At 31.3% G+C, this 18,854-nt stretch overlaps 5 protein-coding genes and 1 pseudogene across 12 annotated transcripts in view; 3 read left to right on the top strand and 3 right to left on the bottom strand.

The window, feature by feature from the left end:
- LOC115240140 (WD repeat-containing protein 19) overlaps positions 1–4,270 on the bottom strand; it is an 8,049-nt gene extending 3,779 nt beyond the window's left edge. Inside the window, exons 1-13 of one of the 5 annotated variants that reach the window (XM_029815115.1) lie at positions 4,149–4,270; positions 3,846–4,046; positions 3,232–3,611; positions 2,938–3,148; positions 2,737–2,849; positions 2,242–2,659; positions 1,931–2,161; positions 1,739–1,861; positions 1,350–1,647; positions 1,058–1,256; positions 882–979; positions 528–810; positions 231–334 (exon numbers count right to left, since the gene is read on the bottom strand). In XM_029815115.1, the coding sequence (XP_029670975.1) occupies positions 231–334; positions 528–810; positions 882–979; positions 1,058–1,256; positions 1,350–1,647; positions 1,739–1,861; positions 1,931–2,161; positions 2,242–2,659; positions 2,737–2,849; positions 2,938–3,148; positions 3,232–3,611; positions 3,846–3,857 (2,470 nt within the window). In that variant the 5' untranslated portion in view covers positions 3,858–4,046; positions 4,149–4,270. Of the gene's footprint in view, positions 1–224; positions 335–527; positions 811–881; positions 980–1,057; positions 1,257–1,349; positions 1,648–1,738; positions 1,862–1,930; positions 2,162–2,241; positions 2,660–2,736; positions 2,850–2,937; positions 3,149–3,231; positions 3,612–3,845 lie in introns of all 5 variants that reach the window. The other 4 variants (XR_003884745.1, XR_003884744.1, XM_029815114.1 and 1 more) reach the window with 4 other exon arrangements.
- A 953-nt stretch (positions 4,271–5,223) lies between these two features.
- Positions 5,224–8,398, bottom strand: LOC115240155 (nucleolar GTP-binding protein 1). Its single transcript, XM_029815128.1, has 9 exons — positions 8,115–8,398; positions 7,732–8,006; positions 7,420–7,657; positions 7,093–7,335; positions 6,768–7,022; positions 6,407–6,691; positions 6,047–6,325; positions 5,741–5,884; positions 5,224–5,459 (listed from the first exon to the last, which is right to left on the bottom strand). The coding sequence occupies exons 1-9, from the start codon at positions 8,160–8,162 to the stop codon at positions 5,304–5,306; spliced, it is 1,923 nt and encodes a 640-aa protein (XP_029670988.1). The 5' UTR covers positions 8,163–8,398; the 3' UTR covers positions 5,224–5,303.
- Positions 8,399–8,578: 180 nt separating this feature from the next.
- Positions 8,579–10,668, top strand: LOC115240156 (mRNA export factor). The gene is made up of 7 exons (XM_029815129.1): positions 8,579–8,746; positions 8,841–9,153; positions 9,292–9,465; positions 9,551–9,622; positions 9,695–9,976; positions 10,100–10,294; positions 10,504–10,668. Exons 2-7 carry the CDS (start codon positions 8,896–8,898, stop codon positions 10,588–10,590), a joined length of 1,068 nt encoding a protein of 355 aa, XP_029670989.1. The 5' UTR covers positions 8,579–8,746; positions 8,841–8,895; the 3' UTR covers positions 10,591–10,668.
- Positions 10,669–11,702: 1,034 nt separating this feature from the next.
- On the top strand, positions 11,703–14,808 carry LOC115240151 (speckle-type POZ protein B-like). Of its 2 annotated transcripts, none has more exons than XM_029815125.1 (2): positions 11,703–12,088; positions 13,430–14,808. In XM_029815125.1, exons 1-2 carry the CDS (start codon positions 12,025–12,027, stop codon positions 14,425–14,427), a joined length of 1,062 nt encoding a protein of 353 aa, XP_029670985.1. In that variant the 5' UTR covers positions 11,703–12,024; the 3' UTR covers positions 14,428–14,808. The 2 variants fall into 2 exon arrangements, with proteins under 2 accessions (XP_029670985.1, XP_029670986.1); XM_029815126.1 differs by having other exon boundaries at positions 11,703–12,387.
- Positions 14,809–15,080: 272 nt separating this feature from the next.
- Positions 15,081–17,729, bottom strand: LOC115240150 (fidgetin-like protein 1). Of its 3 annotated transcripts, none has more exons than XM_029815123.1 (3): positions 17,653–17,729; positions 17,062–17,243; positions 15,081–16,974 (listed from the first exon to the last, which is right to left on the bottom strand). In XM_029815123.1, the coding sequence occupies exons 2-3, from the start codon at positions 17,229–17,231 to the stop codon at positions 15,192–15,194; spliced, it is 1,953 nt and encodes a 650-aa protein (XP_029670983.1). In that variant the 5' UTR covers positions 17,232–17,243; positions 17,653–17,729; the 3' UTR covers positions 15,081–15,191. The 3 variants fall into 3 exon arrangements, with proteins under 3 accessions (XP_029670983.1, XP_029670982.1, XP_029670984.1); XM_029815122.1 differs by having other exon boundaries at positions 17,531–17,672; XM_029815124.1 differs by lacking the exon at positions 17,653–17,729 and adding an exon at positions 17,571–17,616.
- Positions 17,730–17,851: 122 nt separating this feature from the next.
- LOC115240161 overlaps positions 17,852–18,854 on the top strand; it is a 7,070-nt pseudogene continuing 6,067 nt past the window's right edge.

Below are 18,854 nucleotides of genomic sequence, written 5' to 3'. Positions count from 1 at the left end.
TATTTTATTGTATAACATAATATAAAATATTATATTTTATATTTTATTTTATATATTTTTAAATATTGTTTTATTGAGTTATGTGACGCAACGATTAAGACTGCAAGATATCACTGCTAATATGTTACATATGTTTAATTGCAATTTCATACAATTCGATAACATAAAATTTAGACTGACCTCGAATATATCTGGGTCTATGTAATCTGCTATGTTATGACCCTCTGCTAAACATTGACTTCGATGAAGAGGATTTTGTGCAGCCAAAATAGATGAAGTATTGTTGTCGACTAGACCACGTTCGTAATTTGTCAAAGCTTTTGGATAGTTTCCTCTACATAAAAAGATGCTTTTGTTGAACAATAATTTGCAATATACAATAACATTATTATAACATACATGTTTTTAAAATATTTTGTTGAAAATAGCTAAACGATTATTATGCATTATTGTTATGAAAAATCTTATTTGTTTTTAATCACTTTTTGAAATAATGGCACACATTTAATAGAATTTGTAAATCTTACGTAAACTCCAACTGTTGGGCGTATTCTTTAGCGATAAAAGGAATTTCGTCGGGTTTTAACTTCTGCGCCAGACTTAATGCTTGTTCCCATTGCATTAAATCTCTCCTTAGATACAAGGCTTGCACAGGTTCGGAAGATTGTAGAAAATACTTTTCGGCTTCGTTATAATTTCCTAATAGTATACAAGCATGGCCACATAACAATGCTAATTCGTCTATATTCTCCATCTTTTGTAATGCCCATACCATCGAAACATCTTCAATTTGTCGATATACGCGAATGGCTATGTACATACAAGTTAAGCATTTTATAATGTCAGTAATAAAAATATGAAATTAAATATTGCCATCTTACCAAATTCAACATTTAAATTTGCAATAGCACTTTGCCCCAGTGTTAGCCATGCATCTTTTTCGTTTAATTTCTCACAACTATTCCATGCTTGTTGAAATCTAAAATATAGATACGAATTTTTTGAAATATTTCATACAAGTTTCTTTTCTTTTAATTACAAATCGTATAATTCTTACCGTCTACACAGAATATGATTATTTAGAATTTCACTAATTTTTTTTGATTCCACAATATTCCCTATATCTTCGTGGGAAGCTAATGTTATTTGTATTAACTTGCTACCTATTGTACTCAATGTAACTTCTCCAGAATACATTAGTAAAGGCACTGAATCTAATGGCAACTTTGTTGTATTTATTTTTACTACTTTAGTACCTGATAAGTTATATATACATAATTAAATAACTAGATACACATATGTATGAGATATCATGATAATAATGCATAATAATCAGTTAATTTACTTACCCTCAACACAGTATTTTACAAAAATATATGTTACAATAATGCTTTTGTTATATATTGCAAATATAGCACGTTCGAATATATTCTGATCCCAGAGAATACTGTCAATGTTATCAGGACAATCAGGCACTGCAATGGCCACTTCATTTATAGGGTCAAACACATAAGCATCCGACTTATTGTCGATGAAACACAATTGTGTTCCATTAGCATCCAAATATAACTCTTTTATTCCAATGTTATGTATAAATTCGGTACACTGATTAAACGTTTCCAAATAAAAATACATGATATGACCCATCTAAAAGTTTAAACATGCTGCATTAATTTTCATAAATTTATAACCAATTATTCAATATCATCTCAAAGTTTTTAATCTCAAGTTGACTTACATCATTACCATAAACCAAAAAATCCGAACAGAGAGCGTGACACGTTATTCTACTATGAGAGTTTGAATCTGGGAACATTTTTGTATCTTTCCCGCTGTTTATTAACGCTTCATCAGATTTAATCTGTGTATAAAATAAATCAGTAAAAAATCATTTTGTGACTTTTGTTATTAATTCAAAATTCATTATTACCGAATGCAACTGTAATTTTCCGTCAAATAACGTGGATACATAGATCTCGTTTAAACAGATACTATCTATCGTCGCCAAATAATCTCTCTCGAAATGTATTTTGTCATAATGATTTATAGATAAATCCCAAAAGAGAGCTCTATTGTTTAATCCTACTGCTAAATGTATTGGACCCACTGCCAATATCGCCGGTTCTATTATAGTATTAATTATTTGCGGGCTTGGCTTGTCCTGAAAAAATAAATTCCTGTGAAGAAAACTTTATCTTGTCACTTTGTCTTATTAAATCTTATTAAAAATCTTATTGATACCTTATCTAATATATAAAGATGTACAGTCACTTCCATCAGACTCGTTAATAATGCTATCCTGTTACCACACACGCTGGTTAATTTCGGTATTTCTATCAAATATATCAATATATTGCCGATGTAAGTCACAACCGCCAGCATTGTTCCATCTGTTGACCATTCGATACTGCTAATTCCATTTTCGCCGGTCACCGAAATCAATGTATCCGTTTCCTCGAGATTCTGCAAACTGTGTACTTTCAAAGTATTGTCACCGCAAGTAGCTACTTTTCCAGCTACTTGACTCAATGCAATATCCGTCAAAGAATCCCTGTGATTTTTAATTTGAAATAATTCTTGACCAACTTCTTTTATGTGCGTTGATATCGCTATAAAGAAACCAGCCTCAAATCCTACTAATATATAACCATCCCCATACCTGTAAAATAGAAATATACATACATTATTATCAATATGGTGTATTAGAAAAAAATATTGTATTGCTTAAATAGTTACCATTTGTAAGTTACAATTGATCCGTAACGTTTCTGAAAGGCTAATTCAATAGGATTTTCTGGGTCCAAAATGTTGTACAAAAACAATGTCGTTTTACTGACGATAAGGGATACCTATATATTTTTACATATATAAAATAAACAGATTCATGTAAATGTTTTCTAAATGTTTTTGATAATAAACGTTTCTAAAATCATATACCGTGTTTTCACCACCTATCCTATGATCCATCTTCATCTCACTAAATTGTATATGAGATGGATCACCCTGAAGAACTATCTCTCGGCGGGTATCTCCTTCGCTCGTGCTGATAGTTAAAACCTTGTCCTCACTTGCTAAGGCAAGAAGACCATCTATCGACCATGCGCCACATAAGATACGCTTTTTATGTTTTCCCAAGATAGGTATCCTTCTACATTATGCAATAGAGAATAATTAAATAGATTAAGTATTTTAAAATATATTACATAAATATTTTGTTGAGTCTAATCATACTTGGCATTTATGTGATCATAAAGCACCAGATTTCCCTTCTGTGTTCCTATTGCTAGCAAACAGCTCTTCTTTGCCCACATCATACAGGTCAACCCATCTCTTACACCAGCATCTATCTGAGATTTTTTGCCAGTTGTGGCATCCCATAGAATAATAACTGATGAATTCTGCGATATTATTGCTAACAAATCTCCGTCCGAATCCCAACCAAAGCCAGTGCATAATCCAGAAATTTGTATTCGTTCCTGAATATCTCCTTGTCTATCAAAAATGGCAACTGTACAATCGCAACCTGTTGTGGCTAGATGTGTACTATTTCCAGGACGCCAAGCAATATAGACATTGCCCGTGCCATGAGGTTGGTCTAGTCGATAAAGGATCTGTCATTGGATATGTAAAATTAAATATCTTTTTATATAACAGAAAAGAGAGCGCAGAGTAAAACAAACTTTAGTTTATGCATAGTGAGTAGATTAAAAGAAACGTTAAGACATGTATATTTATTGATCGAAGCGGATTTTTCCTTTTTTGTCGCGTTAACATTTTTATTATATAACAATTTTATTCTATAACAATTCCATATAGAATGCAGTTGTCAATGTCACATAACCTACCTTCTCCGACATTATAGCGCGGAGAGTTTGGTTTTGACGGAGAAATTAATCAGTCTGTATATTTAAATAACATATCTATATACTATTACGATGTGCATAGCTGGAATATTGATTTATTAGTCAGTGCCATCTCCTTGTACCGACATACCTCGTACACCGGCCATATTGTTTACCTTTGTAGGTTTGCTCTTTTTAGCTGAACTGGAATGGAATAAAATGAGATAGATATATATCTAGAAGTTAGAAAGAAAGAGAGGAAAAACGAATATGCAAATGAGAAGTACAGCTAAAAAGATCAAACACCTGTGATCAGTTCGAATTTGCATATTCGATGAATGAAATTACTTTATCACAGTATAGGCAGCGTAGTTCGAAAAACATAAACGTTCATCATAATAAAAAATTTAATCTATTAGTTTTGTAAAAAAAAAAAAAAAAAAGATGACCTTTTCTAAGGGACTTTTTAATGAAATATGTAAAGGAAAAGATTTATAAAAAGCACTTGAAATTATCAAATATATTATTCATTCAATCATAGAAGAGTATCTATACTTAATATTATCGTTTAGTATAAGTGTATAGAGCACGCGTGCAAATGTCTAAGCATAACCAAACAATTAACACGTAAACATAAGGAATATGTATACATATACACTATATATATATTTTGTGTTATATATATACATATTTCTAACACACATAAACACACACACACACAACTATTTAATAACAATTGTTTGATCAATTTTAAGTAGATTTTGCTTTAGCGATAATGTTATGGAAAATTGTCATTTATTGCAATTGTTTTTATTTCAAATTGTCATTTATTCCAATCCTTTTTATTATTTGTCTAAATAAACTACGTGTCATTGCGCAACTAATACGTATCGGAAAATAGCTGCGCAACGATACCTAACGACATCGTTAAAAGTTACAGAATAGGCCCCTAAAATATGTATATATTTGTATATATATATTCTATCACTTTATTGTATGTTTTATTATTTTATTTTATTGTAAGCTTTTTTTATTATATTTAAAATTGTATGTACTATGCAACCACGCACATTGATGCTACGCCGGATAGTCATAAAAATACTATTCTTAAATCGGAAATATTTATTTAACCGCCGTAATAATAACGGAGAAATGGAAAATGAGATTTCTTCGCTTTTCTCTCTCAACAAACATGCCAATTGGTGTCTCACGAGAGTTTCATTCATAAATTATACTTGTATTTTTCATCATATTGATCATGAATTACAAATCGGCTAGCAACAATCTCCAAGTGTGCATGTAGAGTTCCAAAAGACATCAATAACTATTTCAACTAAAAACTACATTTAGAAACATTTCTTCTTGCATATATTTTTGCAACTATTTTTATTTTATCATATTTTGTATATTTTTATATAATATAAAAGAACTAATATGTAAGATATATATAAATATCTAACTTTATCTTCTGTCTGTTTTGCCGATTCCCCTTTTACCAGTAAATAAGTGTTTCGGCATTTTGTTGCCAATGAAACGATCAGCTTCACCCTTGAGACCCTTCTTGGCTATCTTTTTCTTTAACGCCTTGTGTGCTATATTCTTGAGTTTCGTCTTCATCTGCAATGCGAATAAGTATAACATTATGCTTTTATTTATTATATATAATGGAACAATAATCAACAAGATCTTTCACATAAATAAAAAAATAATTAAAATGAAAGATTAAACTCAATGATTATTTCACTTTTTTAAGAAAAATTGAATAAATCAATCTACATATAAGTTAGTTTTAATTTAGTTTTTTCATTTTAAGATTAATTTTCTCAAATTTTTATGAATATGAATAGAAGCAATATGTTATATGCGATTAAATCTTCAAATATCTCTTTTTAACATACCACCACATCTTTAACACCCATTTCATCTCTCGGTGGTCTTGACATACTACGAGCCCGCGATTGTGACATCGATTCCAAACGCATACGTTTCATAGCGGGTTCTGACCGCGATCTTGATCGTCCTCTTGTTCGTTTGAAGTGTGCCTATAAAAAGAAAAGTCATAATAGTGTATAATATAATCTATAATATTGAAATACATACATACAATAGTATTAATAACAGTATAATAGTAATTGCGATACCACAATATACTTTACATAATTTTCTTGGAAATATTTTAATTCTATATAAATGTCAACACTTACATTTTTAATATCTTCCATATCCACACCCAAATCTTCCATCTGTCCCTTCAACTTCGCAACCGATCGGTCGCGGACCTTGGCCGCGGCTGTACGTGGCATAACTGGCTTCGTGGAAGCCTTCATTATCCGCGCCTCGTCCCTCATGATGATCTTCTTATCTCGAATCTGTTTTGCCAGCTGTTTGATCTCGCGCATCGTCTCCGACAATTCGGGCACTTTGTAATCGTACATACCGGCATTTTCCCTCAACTGTTCTTCCCTTTCCAATTGATTCAATTTCTGAAAAAACGGGAAGAACGACATGTTTTATCATGGCAATTGCAGTCTCATACAATTTGATAACATAAAGTTTAGACTGACCTCGAATATATCTGGATCTATGTAATCCGCTATGTTATGACCTTCCCAAATCTCTGGTATGATATCGTACTTTTGATCTCCCTCGATATCGTAATTCTTTTTCAGATTGAGTACATAATCGTCTCCCATCTCCTCTTCTATCTCCCTCTCCAATTTACGCTTTCTCTCGATTTTCTCTGCGGCAATTTGTCTTTTCTTTAGAACACTCTCCGGTATACACGGGACGCGATTAGGATTTATTTTTTTTGGTTGAGCAATATGTAATCGATTAAGAAGCCCTTCAACCTATTAATTATAGTAAATCGTATTACAATTGTGTATAAAAATTTTCTGGAAAAAAAAGCTTTTAGAGATAAATTACCTTTTTAGTTTTAATCTTTTGATCGACTCTGAAGGCTAACAGTCGTTCACAAGCCTCCAATTTTACTTCCATTACACCGAAATCGGTGATTGTACTCATTTCTAACATAGGTATGTTTGTATCGTCCTCGAGTGTTTTTAGAACAGCTCTTTTTTCCGGGGGTAATTCATTTAAACGTACAATATCCGTTTTGTTCAACACTATTATTAGAGGCTTATTCGTAAATAAAGGTTTTATGGATTCAAACAGTTTTACCTAAATAGATAAAACAATTATAATGCTGTATTAAGACATTATTATTGTTTCTTTGTGACCTTCAACTTACTTGTTCTTCTAAAGTATGACCGCATTGCTCGGACAAATCGCAAAAATAAAGCACAGCAGCTCGCAAGTGAGCAAGAGCAGTCACTGCTTGCATTTCTATTACATTTCTCTCTTCCAGCGGGTGATCCAATATTCCAGGTGTATCTATTACTTGCCACATCAAGTATTTATAGTCGGTATGCCCCACATATAAGGATTTTGTTGTGAATGCATATGGTTGAACCTCTACATCCGCTCGAGTAATCTTTAGATTAAGTCACATATAAAATTACATTAAATATTACTTATATAAGAAATATGAATGCAACAGTCATTATGTATTACTTACTTTATTGATAAAGCTGCTTTTGCCAACATTTGGAAAACCACATATAATTATTGTGCGTGTATAAGGATCTATACTTGGTAATCGAGCTAAGTGTTGGCGAACTTGTTCAAGATATGTTAAATTGGCTGCTTGTCTTTTCGTAATAGTGGCCATTCGGCCCAGGGCAGCTTTCTTTAACTGTTTACATCGATATAATGAATCTCCATACTTTAATAAACGAACATAATCTTTTGCCACACTGTAATCATAAAATAAATCTTGTAGTTATATTCTATGCGTGTATGTGTGTGTATATATATATCATTTCTTTACTTGTCAATTAGATGCCTGGCGGTATTTATCTGTCCAAGAGCTAACTTATAATGATCTTTGTCGTACAAAACATTCATTAAGTCGGCATAGAAAGGATGAACATCATCCAACTTAGGAAATTCTTGTATTATTTGGGATAATCTATCGTGAAAGTTCTGCTGAGTAAATTTCACCTTTCGCGTGTAAAATGCGCGTATTCTCGTGATTTTATATTGCTTGTGAATAACCGTCGGTGTCTTGCGTTGTGTCTTCGATAAAATTATATCGATAAAGTCCTGTGTGAAGAAAGCAAAATGTGATTATTATATATAATATTTTAAAAAACTGCAAGACATTAAATATAAAATATATCAATTATAATCAGAATCGACAATAAAATCAACCTTCGCAGGTGGAACAACTGCAATCTTCTTGAAATTATATAAAGCCATTTTTTGTATTTTTCATTTATTGTCCTTTGTGTTAGAAGAGCACTTCCTGTTTTTCTTTTATTATCTGCCTTTTTGGAAACACAAAGTACACGCACTTTATCTTTTTTTTTAATGAAACATTAAGAAACACGTGCAAACACGTGTTGTAAAGTTTCACCAATGATCACTAGTTTGAGGTTATAGCCGGCATAGCAGCCGAGAACTCGGGAGCGCAGATTTTTGTACAACACAAATGAACTTTTTCCGAACAGATCTTGGTAGCGTTTGCGACTTGCGACAGCGAGCTCCCTGAACGCACCCTAAAGCCCGTATCAGACTACGTATTGAAAATTGAAATTTGACCAATCAGGATAAAAGGAACTAAAATTTCCTTGTCCTGATTGGTCAAATTTCAATCTTCAATACGTAGTCTGATACGGGCTTTAGTTACATTTGATTCGTCGTGTGTCGTGTGTTGCATACACATTCGTGTTTGTAATTTGCTGACATCAATTGGAACGTTTGAATATTTATTTTGTATTTTTAATCTCTTTTGCGTAATGACATAAAGTTTTTTTTTCACGCGTGATGTGAAAAACTACAAGGTAAACAATTCGAAATAATATATTTCGGAACAGATAATCTGTGAGGGAAGAATTAACCTCTTTTTATGTGAATACAATTTGGAATTTTTTACAGAGAGATTACTGCGAGTACATCTCAGAAAATAAGCGAGAAACCGTGTTAATTAAAAATGTTTAATCAGAACAACACATTAAGGACAGGAACATCAAATACATCGAATCCCATGCAGGATTTCGAAGTCGTTTCGCCGCCAGACGATTCTATCTCTAGTCTGGCGTTCAGCCCGGCATCTATCCAACAGAATTTTCTCGTAGCCGGTTCCTGGGATTGCAATGTTCGCTGTTGGGAAGTCGAGCAATCTGGCAAGACGGTACCTAAATCAATGCAAAGCATGGCAGCTCCGGTCTTGGATGTATGTTGGAGCGATGTAAGTTCCTATTCATCAAATATTCTAATAAAATTTTGTATATGTAGTAAACCCTAATAAAATAAGTCATTATGATATTTACGTAAAAAATTATACTACTTAATTGTTATTAATATTAAACTGTATAAATATTGCCAGGATGGAACCAAGGTGTTTATGGCAGGATGTGACAAAACAGCAAAATGTTGGGATCTAGCCACAAATCAGAGCATGCAAGTGGCAGCGCATGATGCACCTATTAGAACTTGTCATTGGATAAAGGCATCTACATATTCATGTCTAATGACTGGTTCCTGGGATAAAACGCTAAGAGTTAATATTCATGAAATTTCTTTTGCTTTAGAGTTTATTAATTTATATTTTATAACTTTTTAATTGAAAAATGTAAACTTTTTAGTTTTGGGATTTGCGTAGTCCTAAACCTGCAATGACTATCAATCTACCTGAAAGATGTTATTGCGCCGATGTGGTAAGTATACATACATATATACAATAAAATTTGTTCTAACATGTAAAATTATACAAATTAACAATATTACAGGATTATCCAATGGCAGTTGTGGGAACAGCTGCACGTGGATTAATAGTCTACCAACTGGAAGGCAGCCCACGCGAATACAAACCAGTTGAGCTGAGCTTGAAGTATCAATATCGTTGTGTAGCAATTTTCAGAGACAAGAAGAAAGTTCCGACCGGTTTCGCGATTGGAAGCACAGAGGGACGCGTAGCGATTCATCATCTCAATCTTAGTACAAAGGAAAATTTCACATTTAAATGTCATAGAACTAATGGTACACCAAACGGATATCAAGATATTTATGCGGTTGGTAAACATTTTGTTAAAATCACGTTTAAATTTTTTAGCTTGCATTTATCCTTTTACAGAAGAACTTTAATTTCTTCTAATTGCAATAATGTTTTTTATTATTTATCAATTTATGCACAGGTTAATGACATAGCATTCCATCCAGTACACGGCACTGTAGCAACTGTAGGTGGTGATGGCACTTTCGGTTTCTGGGATAAAGATGCACGTACAAAGTTAAAATCATCTGAAACAATGGAGCAACCTATCACACATTGCTGTTTTAATCACAATGGACAGATATTTGCATATGCTGTTTCTTACGATTGGTCTAAGGTAAGTATCAAAATACAATAATAAAAAAATCGCATTTTATTATTATTAAATTAATTGTATTAAATTTATTCTGCATCCTTCATCTTACGCACGGCACCTATTAACCCATTACTTTATTTTAGTTTTAACATTGTGAGCCTTTATGATTTTATTATTAAAAAATTGCATATACTTAATATTATTATTAACGAGATTTATTAATATTTTAGGGACATGAATACTATAATCCAGCAAAGAAGAATCAGATATTTTTGAGACCATGTTACGATGAATTGAAACCGAAAGCTTCGCCCTAGGCTTGTTGAATCCCGAGGTGAAATTTTCACCGGACAATGTATGAATTCAAATATAATCGCGAGAACTTACACTTTTCAGTAGATACATAATGTTTTATTGTTTTTTTTTTCTTACTTATTAAAATTGTTATAATATTTAAAATTAATTAACACATAGTGCGTTTTACTATATAATGGGAAATGACATTAGTGCATATCGAGATCACTCATCGTTCAATTTGCATCCACTACGTATCCAATATTTGTATCTACACAATAGCCTGACTATTATATAGATACAAATATTCCTGTAGCCAGTAGCAAATTAACATAAATACTATTCAACATATTTATTTACACATATTTAATTACAAAATCTTTCTTCCCGAGAGCTACACTTTTCACGCTTTGAATCGTATGTAAAACAAAATGATTTGGGTTAAATGATAAAAGATATAAGAAAAGAAAAAGCAGCGGATGTGCTTCTTTTGACGCAGTTTTTACGTCGCAAAATCAAATTCTGTCGGATAAAAATCACGTTTCAAGCAATTTTTTTTCACGTATAGGTGTTCAAACTTCCACGCTCTCACCAGAGAAAATTGTTATAATCAAAATAAACTAAAAAAAGATTAAGCGCAGGAGGTAGATATCTTGCTCGTCGTTTAACTACTAACTGAACGAGGAATTGAAAGGAACGTGATTTGTGATAATTATTCATATTTGTAGCGAAGCGATTATATTATATAATCACAGAAAAAGGGTATTAGTTATTTTATTCGCAGTGTTGACATACGTGTAGAATGTGCATAATTTACGAATAAAAGAAAAAAATAATAGAAAATTATATCGAGATCACTATTTGCTTATATTCAGATTGTATACACAAAATAATATAGTTACAACCAAATTGACCGAAAAGAATGTAACAAAGAAATTTCAGTCCTTTTTGTTCTGATTGGTCAAATTTCAATCTTTAATCTTCAACCTTCAATTTTCAATGCGTAGTCTGATACGGGCATTCGTTACTCCCCGTCTAAACACCACTAAAAACAGTATACTCTCCTACTCCTACAGCCTTGTTACTGCCATTGTAGACGGCCCTTAAAGTTTTCCCGACCGTAGCCACAATCAAAACGTGCGCATGCACGGCAATGTATGTGTACACAAAAGTATGTATACTACAGACACGATGCTTGTGTGTGTAGTTACTCCCGAGAGAGAGGCAACTACATTTTCTTTCTCACTTCCTTCCGACACTTTTCAGCCTGCTATTCCCCTTCCATTTATATATGTTCTAAGGTTGCCACCCGCGGACGGAAACGGACGTGTTCAGACACGTTATGCGTGTATTCTTTGGATTTTATTTTTGAGTTTTATCTTCCCCTTCTAAAGAGGAATTCTTTCTAATTATTCACTTAACCGTTATTGTTCACTTAACCCTTCTCACCTGGCCGAATGGTGGGTAATTACCTAACCAGTGCCAATCAAACGAAGAAGAAGAAAACATGGACGATTAACGGTATGGGAAATCCCTTTTTCTATGTGTATTTATACCTGGGCATAGTACAAAAAATGCAAAAATTGTACAAACAAAAGAAGCCATTACAATAGAAGAGTGGAAAAAGTTTATAATTGAGAATTGTATAGAGAATTGTAGAATTTCTTACAATTTATAATAATTATATTTACACGTATATACACGCATTTTCCGTTACAAAAAATTAAGATTCCTTATTAAATCAAAAAGAATTATCACAAAAAGAAAAATAGAGCGAAGCAAGCATTGAAATTTAGTTCATTAAACTAGGTCACTGATTTGTAAGTAAAATGTACTTTTATTCTAGATGTTCATAATTTTCTTCTAAAAATATACTTGTTAAATAAGATTAAATTTTATACCATATTTTACTAGATATTGTTACATTGCATTTATATAAATAAGTGTGATATAGAAGTGTATGTATAAGATTCAATTTCTAATCAATATGAAATGTGTCATAATTTTTTATGTATGCTTAATCAACTTATTACGATCAAATTATCTATTTTATTGCTCTACTATTTTATCAAAGGAGAGCATAGAGTAAAGACCTCATTAGAGACAATCTATAATCTGTGACAAAATTCAAAACAGAATTTTACTTATAATTTTATGCATAATGTATAAGTGAATCCTTGTGATATATACATATTTTGATTTGTATTTGAATTTTACTTTTTCCATTATTTGACATATATAATTTATAAATAACATTTTGTCTTGAATTTGCTGCAGATTATAGATTGCCTAAAAAGGCCTTAACAAATTTCTTTAATTTGAAAGTATAATATTCGATATATTTTTTCATTCATATTTCTGAATAATAATTAATTATTGTTCAATTATCGTTTATATATAGAATTATAAGGGAACAATGAATTAGGTAATTATTATAGCTATAAGTTGATTTTTGAACTTTAAGATATAATATTATGCAGTCTAGGAAATTATTATTAAAATAAAATTGAAAAATGTTCTTTATTTTTATTTAAAAAAATAAAATTCTTTCATTGAAAATAATTTTTTAAATTTTATCTTATTTTTCCAAGTCTTTAGAATTAAAATTAATTTTTTAAACTGTTTTTAATTGAGCATAATAATTGGGAAAATTAATATAGCAGTGTTTATACTTAAACAATTTTTTATAGTAGTCAATAAAAAAATCATATACTCTGAGGATTAAATAATGATTGCACTGTATAGTTTTAAACATAAATTGATATAAAATTATGAAATTATTAGAAAAGATTAATGTTTTTTGAGATATAATATTCAGTATTCATAAGAATATATATATTATTGAACATCTATTATTTGCAGGGTTGAGGACAAAGATGATGTCCACTATAAATGAAGATGAAATTTATCATTGTCAAACACAACTAAAACAAAACAGATTGTGTTATATATGGAATATATCCGATTTTTGGAAAATTTATAAATTTGGTATTGCATTATACTCTAGCGAAACTAAAAATGGTTTTCAACTTGAAATGTGTCCTTTAAATAATAAGTTAGTCTTTTATGGTACATTAGTTCGATCAAATTATATTAATGTCTCCTATTCTGTTTTTGTGAAGACTGATAAAGGAGAAATGACTAATGTATTAAAACCAACACTTATAACTATGAATTATAATGTAAATAATCTATTATATGAACTACCTATTTCACTTCTTTTTGATAAACATAAAATGTATTTATCACATGACAACACATTTACAATATGCTTTGAATTACATACATTTGTAAAAACATATAACAATAGTATATCTCATTCGTATACTAATACTATGTCAGATACAGATATTTTTGTTTCTAAGGAGAAATCCGACTCGTTTGTTTCGTTTATAATAAACAATGAACGTCTTCAAGCAAATAAGAGTTCACTATGCTTAAAAAGTAAAGTCTTTGAAGCTATGTTTAACTGTGGTCTAGAAGAAAGTGTAAACAATGAAGTAGTAATAACTGATATAAAATATGATATTCTAAAAGAATTATTATCTTTTGTACAAATTGGTCATCTATCTAAAACGCTGGAAGAGATAAATTTAAATAAAATATGTGAACTTTTTGTAGCAGCTGATAAATATGATATACAAGATCTTAAATTAATATGTGAACAATCTTTAATTATAAATACGACAGAAACAAACGTTGTAGAACATTTAAAAATCGCACATTTAAATGATGGAAAAATGTTGAAGAAATATATCAAAGATTTTATCAAATTATATTCAAAAGATATTGTGGATATCTCAGAATTTATAACTTTAATGAAAATGTATCCTGAGCTATTAACTCCATTGTCAGACTAAAGATATTGAGCAGATCGAACAAAATGTTGTAGTATCTACAAAATCAGTAATTGAAAACGTCATACATGGAACTTTTACACATCGTCATATATATAAAACCGAATTAAAATATAATTCTACTTTCTTTATAGAATATGTTTTATATTTCACATTTAATTTCCACATTTCATATTTGCATGTGTTATCACAGAATAAGCTTTTTAATTTATAGTATGATATAATGCATTCCTGATATTAAAATATAGTTCTTTTTTTAATTTCCATGTGTAGATATGTAAAAACTGTTCTTGGTTTTGTATGCTTTAGAAAAATGCAGGAAAAACAATGAAGAGAAAAAATTTAGTAAGCAAATGTTTATTTTATGTTATATGCATTATATTATATATTATATATGTTCATTTAATGTATATTAAAGAAATATATTAAATATACATTCTTAAATTAGCATGTAATTGGTCTGGACTTTTATTGTTCCAAGTTATGCGCGATTATCTGTTCTGGCGAATTCCTCTGGTCTTAAAGAAAAGGATATCTATGTAAATTCATATGTACATAAGTTGGCAAAGTTACTGCAGTAAAATACATGTCACATTCTACTATAAACAGAGAAACGAGCTTCTAGTTATATCTTGATAATGGATTAATGACAAAACTCGTATAAAAAAAATCTCTTTTTAATCTACATATGTACATTACAAAAACTTGGTGTTACAAACATAAAATATAAGAAAATTTTTTTCAATGATTAATACATTATAATTGACTTATTTGTTCATTGTATCACTTTTTATAGAATTTTGTGCATTACCAGATCCATAAGTACGATCCCACTCAATATAAATGTTCAAGTCTGACTGAGATACGCTAGGTCGCACATTGATCAGTGCTTGCTCGAAATCGCAACTCGTTATATGCCTTACTTCTTCCATTTTAATATCTCCCAACTGATTGAAAGGGATACTTCGAATCGGCTCCATGCTCGCTTCCTTGCATAAATTCGTCATGTCGGCGCCGGAATATCCTGCCGATTTTTCTGCGATCTTCACGATATCCGCTTCATTGAGATTGTGGCGTACCGAAGTTAATAAATTATTAATTATTTGTTTGCGTGCTTCGAGTTCCGGCAGAGGAACGTACAATCTCTTGACGAGACGCCGTCTCGCTGCCTCGTCTAACTCTTGAGGCCGATTGGTTGCGCCAACGATCAGAATACGATCATCCTCTGAAGTAGTCGCGCCGTCTAACTGTACCAGAAACTCTGTCTTCAGCCTCCTAGAGGATTCGTGCTCTGTTTCCGAACGTTGCGTCAACAACGAGTCGATCTCGTCGATGAAAACAACAGACGGCTGATGAACCTTGGCCACCGCAAATAGCGCGCGAACCATTTTCTCGCCATCGCCAATCCACTTAGAAGTCAAGGAGCTCGCTGAAATCGAGAAAAACGTGGACTTGCTCTGTGAAGCTATGCATTTACCGATGAGAGTTTTTCCTGTTCCAGGTGGACCAAAGAGTAGAATCCCTTTGGGCGGACGACGAAGACCAGTGAAGATGTCCGGTCTCAACATAGGAAATACTACCACCTCTTTAACGATCTTCTTGATGTACTCGAGACCGGCAATATCGTTCCACGTTATCGCCTTACCCGATTCCATGATTTCGTTTCTAATCAACTCGATCATGTTTGGATCGATATTCCTTAGCCTCTCGTCCTCCACCTCTTCTGCATTTGTTTTTTGTAGTGGAGTATTACTCTGCATCGAATTCTCCTTATCTCGTTTAAACGGACAGACGAACTGAGAATTGACCGCTGAACGACCACCTAGAGTTTTTTTCGGCGCCGATTTATTTCTCTTCATTTCTTGGATATACAATTCGTCTCTGGCACTCCTGAAAGAGTCGAGTGCGCTCTTTTCTGTTTTCGTGTCTTCATTCACAGCTCGTTTTAATTTTGGTGCTTGTGGATTTGTACATCCGTACAAGACTTCTTTTGTATCATTTGTATTATTATTGCTTAATATAGGTCTTTTTTGTACAAACTTATTCAAATTCTGATAAGAAGAGTGCCTGTTTGATTGTATTTTTGATGCATTCTGTTTAATATTACTTATATGCTTATTAGAATTGGCATTTTCATGGATATTTGTGAAATATGTAGATATATTTTGTTCACTATTATTAGGCTTCAACAAAAGTTCTTTATTTGAGTTTTGATTAGAAGATTCTTGTAATTGCGAAGATATTTTTCTTTCTTGTATATCTTTACTTCTCTTTGTATTATTTACTATTTTTTCTATGTCCCTATCATAATAAAATCTTCCTTTACAAGGTAAAGTATAATTTTTTTGACAAACCAAAGGTTTGATAAGATTCAGTGTAGCATCTTCATCCTCTAATCCCGATTTCCATTTCAATGGATCATTTTTTATATCTTGCAATTGAGATTTAATCTGTTTCCAATAATTGTTTATTTTGTTTGTATCTGTCATTAAAATAAAATAATCTTCAAGATCTTTTTGTAAAAGTATTGCTGCTGTATCCTCTGAATCACTGTAATGTGTAATATTTTAAAAATAAATAAAAATGTTTGGTGTGGTAAATTTTTAACAAGTGATAGAAAACTATAAGTTAACTTACAATAACTTTGCTGTCATATTTTTCATAGCAAGAGACCTGCGTTCAATGTCTATGATATCGAAATCTTTATCTTGTTTTGAAAATCTTAGCATATGATAGGCAGCCAGAATATTATCTTTTCCCATCTTCGAGTTTTGTGAAACATTTATGTTCGCGTTATTGGAATTCATGTTTCTGGATCTCTAATAAATAAAAATTCAATAAATTTTAATTAGAAATATATTTATAACATAATGTATCTCAGGATAGCTTGGATATCATTGTAAAGGCTGATTTAAGCAGGCCGTAACTGTTAATTTATGCCGGAACCGTTAAAGTTTAACACTAGGATTACAATGCTTTTGTTCATAATGCCATTATGAACAAAAGCATTGTAATCCTAGTGTTAAACTTTAACGGTTCCGGCATAAATTAACAGTTACGGCCTGCATAAACCAGCCTTTATTCAAATTTCACATCTATACTTAACGAATTCATTTAGCGCTGTAATTAAATATTTTTTTGTATACGTTTGATAATGTTGACAATCAGTGACAATTGTTATTTTTTATAGCATAATATATATATTGAATATTTAGAGAGCACACTCACAAGCAATATTGCGTATTGGAGAGAAATTTCTTCAATGAGATTTTCATGCGCATGCGTGAATCATATAAATATTGTCACGCAATTGGCTATCAAATATAGAGAATTTTTAAAGTCCCGAAAATTTTTTTATTTGATAGCCAATCGTGTGACGTTATGGCCGTGTTCCGAAATTCATGATAGTGTTGGAAATCTATAATTATATAACGTGAACTATAGATTTCCAGCACTGGCAGTGAATTTCGGAACACAACCTATGTTTATGTGTGTTCTTGCTGGAAAGCTTCCAGAATAACGTTTTACTTTGTCCCATTTGGTCCCATTAGCAGACAGAAATTCAATAAAAACAAGAGAAGAAATGGAGTTTGTGCATTCTGAAGATACACACGACGAAGAAAATTTATATGTCTTTGTAAATATATTTATAATTTATAAAAATGTTTTATATTTATAATCACATAATATTATGTCTGTTAGTATGTATGTAACCTTAAAAATTTTGTTAAACAGAATGAGGAGGATTTACCATACGAGGAAGAAATTTTACGAAATCCATTTTCAGTTAAACATTGGCAACGCTATATCGATCACCTAAAAAATTCAAAGAGTAAGAATTTAAATGTAGTATATGAACGAGCGTTGAAAGAACTTCTAGGCAGGTAAAATCATTTTTTTCACTTTTTTTTTTTTATGTGACTGCTTGTGCATTTACTTAACATTATCTATTATTTTAAATATTACTTATTATATTTATCATTTATTACAGTTATAAGTTATGGTATAATTATCTTCGACAACGTATGAGCCAGTTAAAAGATCGATGTATAACAGATCCGTTATATGAAGATGTTAATAATGCATTTGAACGTGCTTTGGTATTTATGCATAAAATGCCACGCATATGGATGGACTATTGTACACTAATGACTGAACAATGTTATATAACACGTCAGGTATTTGATCGTTCTCTTAGAGCACTTCCCATCACTCAGCATCATCGTATATGGCCATTATATATTAATTTCTTAAAGAAACATAATGTTTATGAGACTGCTGTCAGGGTCTTTAGAAGATATTTAAAGGTAAGAACACTAATATATTTTTAATAATACTAATATTTGTAACAATTTATATTATAATTAATACTATTATATATTTGTCATGTTTTTGATTAGTATAAATATATACGTTAAGAGTTGAGAAAA

The sequence above is a fragment of the Formica exsecta genome, unplaced genomic scaffold, assembly GCF_003651465.1.
Source record: "Formica exsecta isolate Colony F162 unplaced genomic scaffold, ASM365146v1 scaffold419, whole genome shotgun sequence".
In the NCBI taxonomy this organism is placed as follows: Eukaryota; Metazoa; Arthropoda; class Insecta; order Hymenoptera; family Formicidae; genus Formica; species Formica exsecta.
This window is presented reverse-complemented; position numbering and strand designations above follow the sequence as displayed.